This window comes from Schistosoma mansoni, assembly GCF_000237925.1.
Source record: "Schistosoma mansoni, WGS project CABG00000000 data, chromosome 4 unplaced supercontig 0032, strain Puerto Rico, whole genome shotgun sequence".
NCBI lineage: Eukaryota > Metazoa > Platyhelminthes > Trematoda > Strigeidida > Schistosomatidae > Schistosoma > Schistosoma mansoni.
The window spans coordinates 1775422-1788951 of NW_017386017.1; the positions used below are offsets into that span (position 1 = coordinate 1775422).

At 33.8% G+C, this 13530-nt stretch overlaps 1 protein-coding gene and 1 non-coding gene across 2 annotated transcripts in view; both read right to left on the reverse strand.

The window, feature by feature from the left end:
* The window catches only part of Smp_148790 (laminin beta chain-related), a 76433-nt gene that overhangs the window by 22210 nt on the left and 40693 nt on the right, over nt 1–13530 (reverse strand). The window contains exons 15-22 of the mRNA XM_018791171.1: nt 13340–13515; nt 11408–11609; nt 10180–10358; nt 8819–9067; nt 6977–7079; nt 6647–6838; nt 5028–5193; nt 2616–2818 (exon numbers count right to left, since the gene is read on the reverse strand). Coding sequence (XP_018645684.1) covers nt 2616–2818; nt 5028–5193; nt 6647–6838; nt 6977–7079; nt 8819–9067; nt 10180–10358; nt 11408–11609; nt 13340–13515 — 1470 coding nt within the window. The remainder of the gene's footprint in view (nt 1–2615; nt 2819–5027; nt 5194–6646; nt 6839–6976; nt 7080–8818; nt 9068–10179; nt 10359–11407; nt 11610–13339; nt 13516–13530) is intronic.
* On the reverse strand, nt 11845–11913 carry Smp_tRNA_01357_Pseudo_TTG.1.1. The gene has a single exon. It is a non-coding gene (tRNA).

The following is a 13530-nucleotide window of genomic DNA, read 5'->3' on the forward strand; positions in this document are numbered from 1 at the left end:
GGACTGCAACTGGTCAGTCTCTAATTGGCATATGTGCATACTGTGCGTATTGTCTCGATATAGCCTAAATTCACAGTTGCAGTCCTAAAAACATCAATGGGAAGATCTAAACAAACAATACTATGTAAATTTCAATATTTACCACAGATTGATCTTAGTTTGGGTACCGTTGGAAACAAAGAAGAATTATAATCCTCAGCTTACTAACTACTTATTCCAAGCTTTTTGTGAAAATTGACCGAGTTGTGACTGGTAGGTTTCAGAAATTTCGAGAGTGATAAAATCAACAACAACAGCACTGGATGATCATTACGCTACATTCCTAACTGATTGGAGTTGAGATTGTACCGCTGGATACCAACAAAGTGAATCTAATCGTTTTTAGACTTGCTGATGGATCTGCAGGTTGTGAGTTCGAACCCTGGTGTTGGCACAAACTTCTGAGTAGATCCTTATTAGGACGAAACAACTGTTCAGTGCTGCATGGTTTTCAATGTTAACTTAGATCAGTCTGTAATGACTATGACCTATACAATGGAGAATAACTATGAAGATAATAATGAATCTCAGAAAGTGAAAATAATCTTGTCGAAGAAGAACAGAAAATTAGAAGAGAAACAATTAAATTCATACGTCAGTGAGCTATTTAAAAACTGAGAAAAAATAACAAAGATATCTACATTCGCTTTACTACAAATGACCTTGTTATTTCAAGTCTTTGGCCATCACTACCAATTATCTTTCCTAATAGTGTCACTATATAGCAGCATTGATTGAATATTCTCATCCTTCACTTTCAGTGATCTTTGGTTTGGAGCTGTGAAATGTAACGAAGAACCATTGTACAAAATACTATGTCAACTATACACGTTTAGATATTTTGCTTATATCATGTGTTGTATCACTTTGTAAAACAAAATAAATTAGTCATTTGTATTCATGCTGAGAGTTTCTAGTCCATTCGCACAAACAACAGTTCTACAACAAACGAAGGAACTATAATGTTCACCGCTTCATTTTATTTTGCTAAGTAAATCACTGATGTAGCCCATTTGTAAAAAATTTAATCCGATAGTTAATAACAAGTTGTATGTGTTTTGGCTTTATTACAATGATCTATATTACGTGTTAAAGCCATTAAAAGAATTGTGGTTATTAATTTTCCTATTCCTCGTCTACTATTTCTTCTGTAGCCTAGTTTTATAGACTTGACCAACCATACGTTTGAACCTCCACAATTAATTTTGAGGTGATAAGACATAAGCTCTTATTGGTCGGCTACGATGAAGTCTTTGTTTATTCCTTGTCTAAAGAGAAGTCATCAGCCAGCTTCTAATAAACTCATGTCAATCATGATTAATAACCCACATAATAAAGTAAAATATTGACCACATATCAACATCATCAAGAAAATACGTTAACGGTATAATCACGTCATAAGTAGATGAAAACTGTGCAACAGGTCTGTAGTAAATGAATAGTATTTTATGAAAGGTACAATACACAATAATAGTTTGTTTACCACAAAAAAGCTTACATTTAGGATACCAAAATACCAAAAATACAAAAATTTAAGTACTTAATAATTATACAACAGAAATATAAACCAGAAGGGGCTTTTGTGGATATTTCAGTATTTTCATAGTTGAAATCATGAGTCAACTGAAGCTAGACCACCATGGAAAATCTGGAAGCACTGGATGGTCGTTTCGTCCTACTATGGGACTCCTCAGCAGTGCGAATCCACGATCCCGCATTCGCGACCAATTGACTCATGATTCCAACTATGAAAATACAGAAATATAAACAATAACTTTTGGTAGGACATTTTCAAATGTTCAAATTTTTCAATATTCATCCTGTTATGATAATATTACAAACAACTACTAAATTATAATATTACAATCACTTCAGTAGTGTTATGGCTATGAGGTAAACTCTGTGACAATAAGGTGAATAGCGCAAATGACCAGATCATGTTATAAGAAGAGTTGTTACATTTCAACATTTGTTTTGAAATCATGTAGGTTGACAAACTGAGGATTTCTCATTAATGAACACATTTAGATAACTCCAGTCAATGAGGGAATTCAGAATTGTTTAACATATGTTTCCAGCTAAGAGAATAAGTATTACTATAAAAGGGCAGATTAGTGTACAAGATTAATAGCATACATATTTGGCGTCATCTATAGAACAAATTCAGCATTGAAATCAGTTACAGTGATAAAATAAAAAGAAACAACGATTAGTGAAATGAAACTAGGAAATCTAATTTATAAAACAGACCATATCAGTTATTAGACATTTTTCAACCAGTGATACTTAAAGATGGTTGAGCGATATCACAAATTGATTGAAATTATGAACTTAAACCATTGGATCCCGACTCAGTAGTCAAGTGCTTAATTCTCTCCATGAGACCTGAAAGTCCTAAGTTCGATCCTCGGTGGAGTTGTGGATAATAAGGAATTCCATTCTAGGATGAAACAGACGTCCATTAGTGTTTCTCGGTTTTCAATGGTTGTTTAACTGAGGTTAGTTCATGATGTAAACTACCAAACTCAACAATGTCCACAAACGTCTTACATAAATAAAAGTAAATTTTTATTTACCTCTTTTATCAAGATGTTCCAATTTCATTGATTCATCCATTATACTTTGCATTTGTGTTTTTAGTGTTTCAAGACGTGCTTTTGCTTCATTCACTACTCCTTTACGCTCTAACTGTTGAGCTAATCTCTCTGTTATTAAATCATCCCATTTTACTAAACTGTCAGCGAATTGATCAAGTGAACTTAAACGCATAATAGTTTCTCTAAATAAAGAGGAGTAGACAAATAAGGTTAAAATGAATAAAAATTAATTTGGATTTCTTTCTATACTTGTGTAAAAGTGTGATGAAAATCAAAAATATGTAATCAATGCAATATGAATAACATTAGGTTGATGAAAACATTTTGAACGAAAATAGTTTGGTCGACCAACACCAATGTAACGATTGATTCGATACATTTACTTTGGTAAAAAAGTAGTGGTAAATCAGGGGTAATAAAGTCAGTGCCTGGAACCGGATAATCAGTTGTTAAAAAATCATGTTTGATTTGAGCTTTGTTCTAGTTGCCACTCAACAGCAAGGTTAAGCTGCAGTCTTGAGGGAACTGACAATCTCTGTTAGGTTCAAACAATTGTTACCCAGCTTCACAGTCTGAAACGTTACCACTAAGTTATTCAGAACCCAACTGACATAGTGTAGACAACTAGATTAATGGCCACATTATAACTTGATCAGTAGAATTTAGTCAGTATCAAGGACTAGGCAAACATGATATTGGTTGATACTTAGTGTTCAGTCAATACAAGCATCTCAATTCTTCTGGAAGATGGTCAAGATCAAAATAGCTCACCGATGGCGTTTAGGATCAAAGTAAATCACGTTGGGATTGTACAGTGAGTATCAATCCCCTCAAGATTGAAAGTGTGCCTTACTGACGCGTGTCAACTGGCACGAAGCCTTGATAAACAAGGATTCCCCAAAAGCCCATCTACACCTCACGAACATCAATTATGACTTTGCAAATGAATATACAAAGTAATCATGCGAAATACCAGATTATTGATAAACAATCGCTGAATGAATTTTTGTGATCGTTTTTTGTTCATATATCATTTGTTAAAATCAGAAATGTTTGTTTTTGTCGGTATACACTACTCCATTGACCAAAAATTAGACGAGCAATCTGTTATGACTAGAACGTTGGTAGAAATCATTCGCTCTATTCGCAAATCCGAAATCCGATTATAATCTCTGCTACTCCTCATATGCTATTCCGTCTTTGTCCTGACGTCCTCAGCTTTGACCAATGAAACGACCCAACCGACACGAATAGTTTCGAACGAACGTAAGCTTAGCTCCTATTGATCTAATTACATGCAAGCATTAAATTTCCAGCTCTAATCCCGAAAGGCGAAAACAGCAGCCAAGTTTCTATTTCCATCTATTCCAAGTACTAATGTAGACATATCTAGGCACATCACACCATAAATTATAAAATTATACTTAAGCATAAACAGACTTAAAATGGCAGTAAAACCGAGCAAGTTGTAGGTGATTGATTTAGCAATAAATTAGTAATAATAAAACGTACAATAATAGTTCTTGGATCGAATGAAAGTTTGTAATAAACAGAATATACTGACATAATAGTCCAATTGCTTAGTAACTATGAGATAAGCATATGTGTAATGATAATAATAATAGTAATCGTAGTAATAATAATACATATCATAGTAAGCAAAGATGGATAGTGGCTAGCAGTGGAATCCAGTTTGACGCGCGTTTCGTCCTATTTGGGACTCGTCAGCTAGATGTATCTGCACCTCAGAGTTGATCTTCACTCTAGGACTCGAACCCAGTAACGTTCGCTTCAAACGCCATCGCGTTATCGACTCATTTACTGAGCCCTGATAGCCAACTGCCTGTGCAATGGGGTGAAGTTTAAATTCACTTAGTATTACTTGTTTGAATCTTCCCATAATAAGGCTATAAAGATGCAATACGCACAGTATGCACATATACCAATAAGAGACTGACCAGTTGCAGTCCTAACACATCAATGGGAAGATTCAAACAAGTAATACTAAGTGAATCTAATACATATCATAGTTTCGACATTTACCGTTTATTCAGTATTCGCTTCACTACAATATCATCATTTAACCAATGTATTATTATTACAATCTCTAACTGGATTTACATTAATTTGACCGGTTAAATAATATACACAATTATGATAATAGGTGATCTAGCTAGCAGTTAATTTATCTAAAATTATTTTAATGGAACAATTCCAGAATGTCATAGAACAATTATTGTATCAAAGTGTTTCCTTCATACTTTGAATGTCATTACCATCGGACAAGGATATTAATCAAATCATCATTTTATTATGATTATGCTCAAACATTTATAACAAATGTGTGAGTGTGTGTGTGTGTATTTTTGTTGATTAATAGTAATCGCTTACTCGCTTCGTTTTAATACATCACGTAATTCATTCAATCTTGTATCATCTGTTGTCATCCATGGTACATGTTCAATTTGATCTAATAAACTGACTAAACTATCAAACATAATTTTTAATTCTTTAGGTAATTGTTGACTCGTTTGATTCTGTAAACGATCTAATTCACCTAGAAAAATATTTTAAAAAAATAATAATTTATGGTTTTGATGTAATTGTGGTGCATGCTACTTGCGTCGATAGTCATAAGTATTATGTAACACCAGTAAGAAGTGGAAAACCTGGCAGTAGAAGGCTAAGAAGATCAAGTTAAAGAGAACAGAAGGCAAAATAGAAAGGAATTGTGAACGTGAAGAATCATACAGAATGTGAAGGACAAATAATGGGAGTTTACAGATGAAGTATTTGGTGTATGGTTCTTATACTTTGCAATTTTGTATTATAAATACATTAGTTGTCCCCACCTGAGTCTTCTTTCATTAGACAATAATAGTAACAGTTGTATTTGTTGTTTTAACTCTCATTGTAGTAATAGTAATGCAGGAGAAAGAAAATGAGAGAAAAGGAGCTCATGCTTTTAGAATTGTTGTCTATACATGAAAGATCTCTTGAAGTCTCATCTTCCCTCTTGGAAGCAATTTATTAACATAAAAGTGTTGTTGTGAATTAATTGTCCGATTTATCTAGTTTGCATAGATTCAGCTTCATATTAATAGATGCTGATGATCGTTTGTACCTTGAAATAAATGAGATTACAAAAAAATTGTGTGTGAAAAAAGATACAGACTAACTTGAGTTCTGACAAGGAAAGCAGCTCAAACTAGTCAAGATGTTATCTAGTTCTTGGTTTCGATGTGAAGACCTGTTAAATGTTAATCTTGACAATCTGTTAGACTTGGTAAGTATGTATTTTTCTCATGAAAACTTGATCCAGTAGAGTTAGATAAATACTCAATTTCTTATCAACGCACATCCTAATTAACAGAATATTTGGGGAAGGCATCTACATAACCAGCCAGCTTTTGGTCTATCATCCTTCAAGTTTTACCGGTCGATATCGATCTATAGAGCTTCGGGACCAGTAAAGACGACTTTTGATATGTGTTCGTGTCAATAGCCGGGAATTCGGGAGCTTTAAATTCAAGACTCTCTGAATATCAGATCGAATTCTTGCTAGTTTTCTTCAGTCTTAAACGTCCACTGATGTCAGTACACTATTACTACATTGCTTCAATTAAGAATTACATTTAACCTACAAAACGTTTGCTGTGGGACATCAACGGATGATAAACTACATTAGCACACCACTTTCATCCAAGTACTGGGTGGAGGTAATTCTAAAAAATTATGGTATCTATTGTAAATCCTCTCCCGTTACTGAGACTTTTACGTACATATTATTACCGCAATACGATAAATTAGCAAAAAAGACTGGAATAGTAATAGTATTGTGATTCTTGACATTTCTCCAGATTGTACTTTTAATAAAGGTGATAGGGGATAAAGATGGATTTTATCAGAGGAACACATGCAATCAGGAAACAAATCTATGAACAAACTCCTGAGTTTGTCAGCAACTAAAATAGACTAAGTGAAATAAAAAGTAGTGATAATTAACTTACTAATAACTTTATCGATTGCTTTATCCCAGTTATTCCAACATTCACCACATGGTACACAATCAGGTAGAATACCTTCAGTACCTCGGTCACATCTGTCGCATCGTTGGCCAGTTATACCCGTTCTACATGGACATTGACCAGTTAATGGATCGCATAAATCACTTGTTGAACCAACTCGATCACAATCACAAGCTATGGGAAAAAAAGGAATTTTATTTATTAAAAAAGTGATATCCAATGAACAAGAAAGTAGATACCATTACTTAACAAAAACGCTAAATGTTTTTTAAAGAAATTATTTTCAGTAAATGAGAGTATTAATGAACTCACGTAGACACCTATCTGGAGTAGTTGGATCGCTATAAAATAGTCTTCTACACTGATCACATCTGCGCCCACTTCGGTCTGGTTTACAACGACACTGGCCCATAACCTGGAATATATACGTAGTATTGTTGGAATTAAATTGTGAACAGTAAATACTAAGTTGAAACTTGATGAGTATAATCTATCTAGCAACAATTTATCAAGGTAAACTAATAAAATGTACTACTGAAAAATGTAATTATATAATAGCCATTCATACTAACTAGTATTATGTGGTTGAATATAGTCAGCAGTCAACCCTGTTTAATCTAGATTTCATTCTAGATGGCACTCATTATCAAGGTGTACTTAAAATCTTGTAGGAACTGAGGCTAAGTAATTTGAACTCGTGTACTCAACCTTGTGGCTACATTACCACATGATCGATAGAATTTCATCAGCATTAGAAGAAGAATAGACAAATTTACTATTGATCACTATTCACTAGCTGACAAATTATATTTACTAACTACTTTTGGAGTTCATATATAAACCAAAGAAATAAGTAAACACTCTGTTCAGACTATCTAAAATAACTTTCAAGTAAGTTTAATGGGCACTAATTTCTAGTTAGTTTTTTTATTGATACTATAGTCTACATAAAGTTCAACCTGACAGTTTATTTTCGAAGATACAAAAGACAAAGTCCCATTTAACATGAACTGCCAACCTAGTGTTGTTCATTAGATATGAAGTATATATTTGATCCTGAGCAATTCTATACCACTTTGGGAAATTCACAAACTTTAAAGCAGGATTAGATTATAAAATATGTGAATAATTTGAGATATTAGGTCATTTTCTATGATAATTGACATAAAAACTGAATAGTAAATTAGCAATGTCACAGTATTATTAGTAATCGTGATGAGAATTATTAGCCAGCCATTTATTTATTGTACAGTATAGTAAATTGCAGGCTTCCGACCTAAACGGATCTGAATATACTAAGAAGAAAGTTTTTATATATAAAATAACCCAACTGATATTCAGTTTTCAGATCACTTTTAATTGGTACCGCTTATTTTTAGTCCCGACGGTCGCTGCTACCTTGACGTGGTGGTCAGGCTTGCCTATTGTGATGATTCAATCGAGCTATACTGGCTGGAACCATGCCAGACAGGTCGGTTGAAGAGCGGTAAGTCTAAACCAGCAAACCCAAGGTCCGAAGGCGAAGTCGTACTGCTGAATGTACAGAGGTGTGACAGCAGTAAGGTGTTTCCTTCAGACAACCAGCATAATAGCGATGCTGCCTTCCCACAAGGAGAGGTGGGGTTAGAAAAGGTCGACCCTAAAAATGCACACCTCGCCTTATCCCACGGATATCCGTCTTCGGTGGTAAGGTCCTAACAAGTACGGAGCTAACACAAAAATTACCCACAAAAGGGTCGTGCGTGACCGACCTCAAGCAGTTGTCCCTTGGGCACTACGGTCACGCTTTCAAGTCATTAAGACCATTTCTAACCCAATTTCCTTTTCAGGTACCTCTAGAAGAACCCTTCCACCGTGTGGGCAACCGGGAAGTGATAACTGCCCTCATACCTGTAACAGCACTCATGATCACTGTATTCATAATCAATCTCCTTATTTTTAGTGATCCGTTGACGATCCTGAATGAAGAAAAATAAGTGATGGATATGTTTATAAAGAATTTTCGTTTGTATAGCTAATCATTACAAAATGTCGTTATTCAAATTCAATCAATTACATGTTTACAATGCATCGACTATGAATCGGTACAAATTGTAGCTTCATCAATATATATTCTCTTTTAAAAATATAACTTTTAGATGAAGTTAAACCTACCGGATCACATAAATCATCGATTGAACCAGTTGGATCACATAAACATGGTTCACATCCTTTACCAGAAGTTAAATTGAAAAAATATGGTGCACATTCATAACACCTTGGACCAATTACATTTGGTAGACATGAACATTGTCCATTTTCACGATTACAACCGCCAGCACCTTCATCAATGCTACCTAATGGGTAACAGTTGCATGGCTGACACATTTGGCGTGTTGCATCACCCCAAAAGCCATCTTTACACTATAAATAAATAGGTGAATACGATAAATAAGTGAGAAAGTTTTAAAATGGTATATATTTTTCTTGTGTGAAATGTTTATATTAAAATGCTATCTTTGATTAATGTCACCTTATTCACAAGAACAATGGAAACAGAATGGGCCAATCATATAAATATGTCAGCAGTATATCCCTTTTGCCAGTGTTATTGTTCACATCAGGACTCGAACGCAATACCCTGCACTTTAAAAGTCAAAGAGTCACCTACTGATCTACTGAATCCAGGTAGCCACTAACTTTTCAACAATATTACTGGAATATAGATACATTCAAGTAATGTTTCCCAAAAATGACTGAATGAACGTCTTGAATTCCACTCTTAGCTATAACCTAACTATTCCAGAAAGATTGTGATAAGACGGTTGTATCGAGATAAGTATATATATATATATATATATATATATATATATATATATAACAATGATTAACCAAAAATTAGTCTTCAATATTAACAACAAGATAGTTCAAACTCTTGTTAATAATAATGTTATATTCCCTGTTGAATTATGAATGGTAACTTTTAGGACTATTTATGGACCAATGTGATATGTATATTTCCTATTATATAGTTGTTAAATAACTAACCTAATCGTATTCATGTTCCTCTTATCATTAGCTTTATTTTGACCTTTGACCTATTATTATACGATTCTTGAGTTATCATCAGTCTATCGATTACTTTCCCCCTATTCACAGCCACATTTTGCCAATTATTGTACAAATGTTATTTTCTATTTTATGGTACGATATGGTCAGTTTGGTTGGTATATAAACTCAGTATGTTTGAGAATAATGATTCATATTGCCGAGGCTGTTATTGGTGTTCTGGACTTAACTGGTTGGGTTAGACAAAAAGCAGGACCGAGTGGTACTCAAGACAGCTCATACGGTTTTTGTGTATCATTGGGCAATCGATAAAATCACTGCTCTCTAATTGTGTGTTCATATACTAAACAGGGCACCCACTCAAGCAATCAATATAACAAATAACATTAAAATGTAAAATGAAAAAGATTATCATTATTTCAGTAATCATTTTATGTAATCATACACTGGATTAATTTCAAACTTACTACATCACAGTAATAACCTTCTGTATTGTGTAAACACTTCAAACATTGTCCAGTGATTGGATCACAACTGCCAGGTACATTAACTGCAATATTTCCAGAACATTCACATTGTCGACAAGAGCCACCAGGTTCAGTTGGATTCCCAAAATAGTTCATGGCACACTGACTACATCTCGGACCTGAAAAAAAGATACATATGTACCACATGAATCAGCTAACAGTGGATTGTGTTTTCTTTATATTAACCTCAATTTTTGAATCCTCATCATTGATGAAAATTGGTTTTCCCTTCTCCTTCTTTGAATCAAACGATGAACTTGTGAAGTTCACATATGTAGAAGATGAGACAAATATCATGATGATGGTAGCATGGTATCATGAATAGATAAAGGTTAGAAATGTTAACCATTGGATACCAGTTTAAAGATCTGAAAATTAAGTCCCCACTACGATCCCTTGGTGTCCATGATTTAATCCTTCATAAGTTCGTGAATGCTCACTTCTGAAGTCTTATGCCAAAATGAAACATCTGTCTAGTGCTTTCTGATTTTTAATTATTGTATAACAACAGTCAGCCTGTTATGCGAAACCACTATATTCAAAATCTCCTATACTAATAAAAATAAGCTATAATTGTAAAGTATCTTTACAGGTATATGTGCGAATTCACTGAACTACTGTTTTGGGACAGCAAGCAATATTTAGCATAACTTTCAACAGAATTCGGCTTGTATTTATGATAGGAAATGTAGAATCTTAGTCCGAAGTAATGTCAGGAAATTCATGAATACAAACCTACATTACAGAATCAGTTATAGTAAACAAGAACACGGGTGGGGACAATCGAATGTATATGACACGAAAAATACAGAATATCTCACTAAAATCTGATAACCATACAGCAAACAGTTAATTTGCAAAATAACAATCAATTGTCTCAATCTTCACTGTTCCTTCTGTAAATATCAGTCCATCTTCTCTAATTTCATTGTTTATGCATTTTCGTATCAATTGCACTTTATTTCAGTTCTTTCCTTATCGGTTTTCTGCAAAAATACATTCTATGCCTGACCATCACCATACACTACTTATGTGAATATAAGTAGCCCACACCACACAGTTAGTTAATACAGTAATCAGGAAAGTAACTTTTTTCCAGAAAAAAATCGACCGATTTTATTTGTTAAAAAATACAGAATAATGAGATGATAACAAAACATTTACTCACCTGTGTATCCAACTTTACAAATGCAAATTTGTTCTTCCAGTGGTCCCATATGACATTCTTTGGCATGATTTAATCCACCACCTGGACATGAACATGGTTTACAAGGAGTTTTTCTCAAAGGATCACCATAAAATCCTTCACGACATGTTTCACAGTGATCACCGCCAGTGTTATCTCTACAGTTTTCACATATTCCAGTAGTCTATATAATGTAAATATTAAAAAAATACATAAAAATCAATTTTTCACCTTTAAAAATCTTATACTCGATTAAAGAAGACTATTTTTGAGGATAAATGTAATCTTACATACATAATACTATTAAAAATATTCAAAGTCTGGAAAGTTATGAACAATCTTCTCTTGATAAGCAAAGACGGATAGTGGTTAGCAGTGGGACTCGTCAGATGTATGTATCTGCATCTCAGAGTTGATGTTAACTCTGGGACTCGAACCCAGTACCTTTGGCCTCAAACACCATCGCGTTATCCACTCAGCTACTGAGTCCTGATAGCCAACTGCTTGTGCAATGGGCTTCTCTTAGATTTTATCGTCAGGGCATACACTCTAGTTGAATAAAATTTAGTCAAAACCAATAGATCCTGCAAGTGTATATACGTATTTTCGCACACAAATTACTGAATTGAGTAAAGACCATTAGTTTCCGAGTTAAATATCAAAACATTATAGAAATATTTTGAGCCTACCAGGATCGAATACGTATAAAGTGAAGACAAATTTGCAGCAATGTAATTTTACTCATGCCGTAATATTTTGTGAATTACTTAATTTTCATAAATATGAATGTTTATAGTTTAATTCTGATATGCTTGATGCTAATTTGATTTTTTCGGTAAACGAACGAAGGTCAATGACAACATAGTGACACAATAGGCTAATCTAATCCGTTGTCCCAGGCCCCGCTAACTAGAGGAAGAAGTCCAAGGCGAAGTAGGGGAAAATATATTCCGTAGGCAGTCGAAGTACAAGCAATCGTAAGGGGAAAAACTCAAACGTATATATACAGCGATAAATTGTCTTTGGGCAGCATTACAAAATAGCACACTCAAAGATACAACGGACCAATAGCGTTTAAGATATTTTACAAGTGGGAAATGAGACTCGAAGGTGAAAAGAGCGCTTTTGGCGCGGAAACAAAGAAATTCAAATTTTCAAAATAAATTACAAAATTAGGTCATTTACCAAGTAAGTTCTGGGGATTTATCATCCCCAACAAATTCAGAATCTAAGTTGTAAAATACTGATTCCAAAATTTGAAATTCTTATGTTTTATATCATGTACAGTTAAAGGTGTACGTTCCCGATACGTCTGAAGCGGTAAAACAAACATCTTCACAACCTTTACTTTTCTTAGATATTCTCCCATCTGTCAGTTTAGACATTGCTAGTGGTACATTTTATACCATTTTAAATGAACTTCAAGCAAAAATCCATACAATCACATGGATTAAGTATGTTCATAATTATTAAGTATTGTAAAATGGTGCTTTTACAGAGTCACGTTAAAACCTAAGTAATCCTTGTACTCTAAATCGGCATCGAGAAACCACAGAATAAATGATTTAAAGTGACGTAAATAATAGTTTTTAGATTGTTTTTAACGGAAGGTTAATTATCAAGAATTAGAGATAACCAAGCAACTATCTTATGTTACGTTTGAGTTTTTGTTAAAGGGAGTACCACCAACCTTTCTAGAAACTTGGTCGATAGTCTTTTGGAATCATGATAAAAACAATAGAGTTTGTCTGTGATTCATCAAGGTATAAGTGGCTCATTTATTACTTTAGTGACTTCACAGTTTATTGTTTCCTTCATGTGTTCTCACTGTGAAAATGAAATAATACTTATCTATGAACCATAGTAACACAAATAAAACTAGAAATTAATTTCTTATTCATTAATTTCTATTACCTGATTACAAAAATCACTAAATTCATTGCATATACATGGACGACAATTTGGAAAATCCCAAAAACCAGGATTACACATATTACAATGTTTACCAACAATTCCTGGTCGACATTCACAAAGACTAGTATCTTCATGACATTGTAAACTGACAGATCCTTGAGGATCACATGCACAATCTACAAAATAATAGA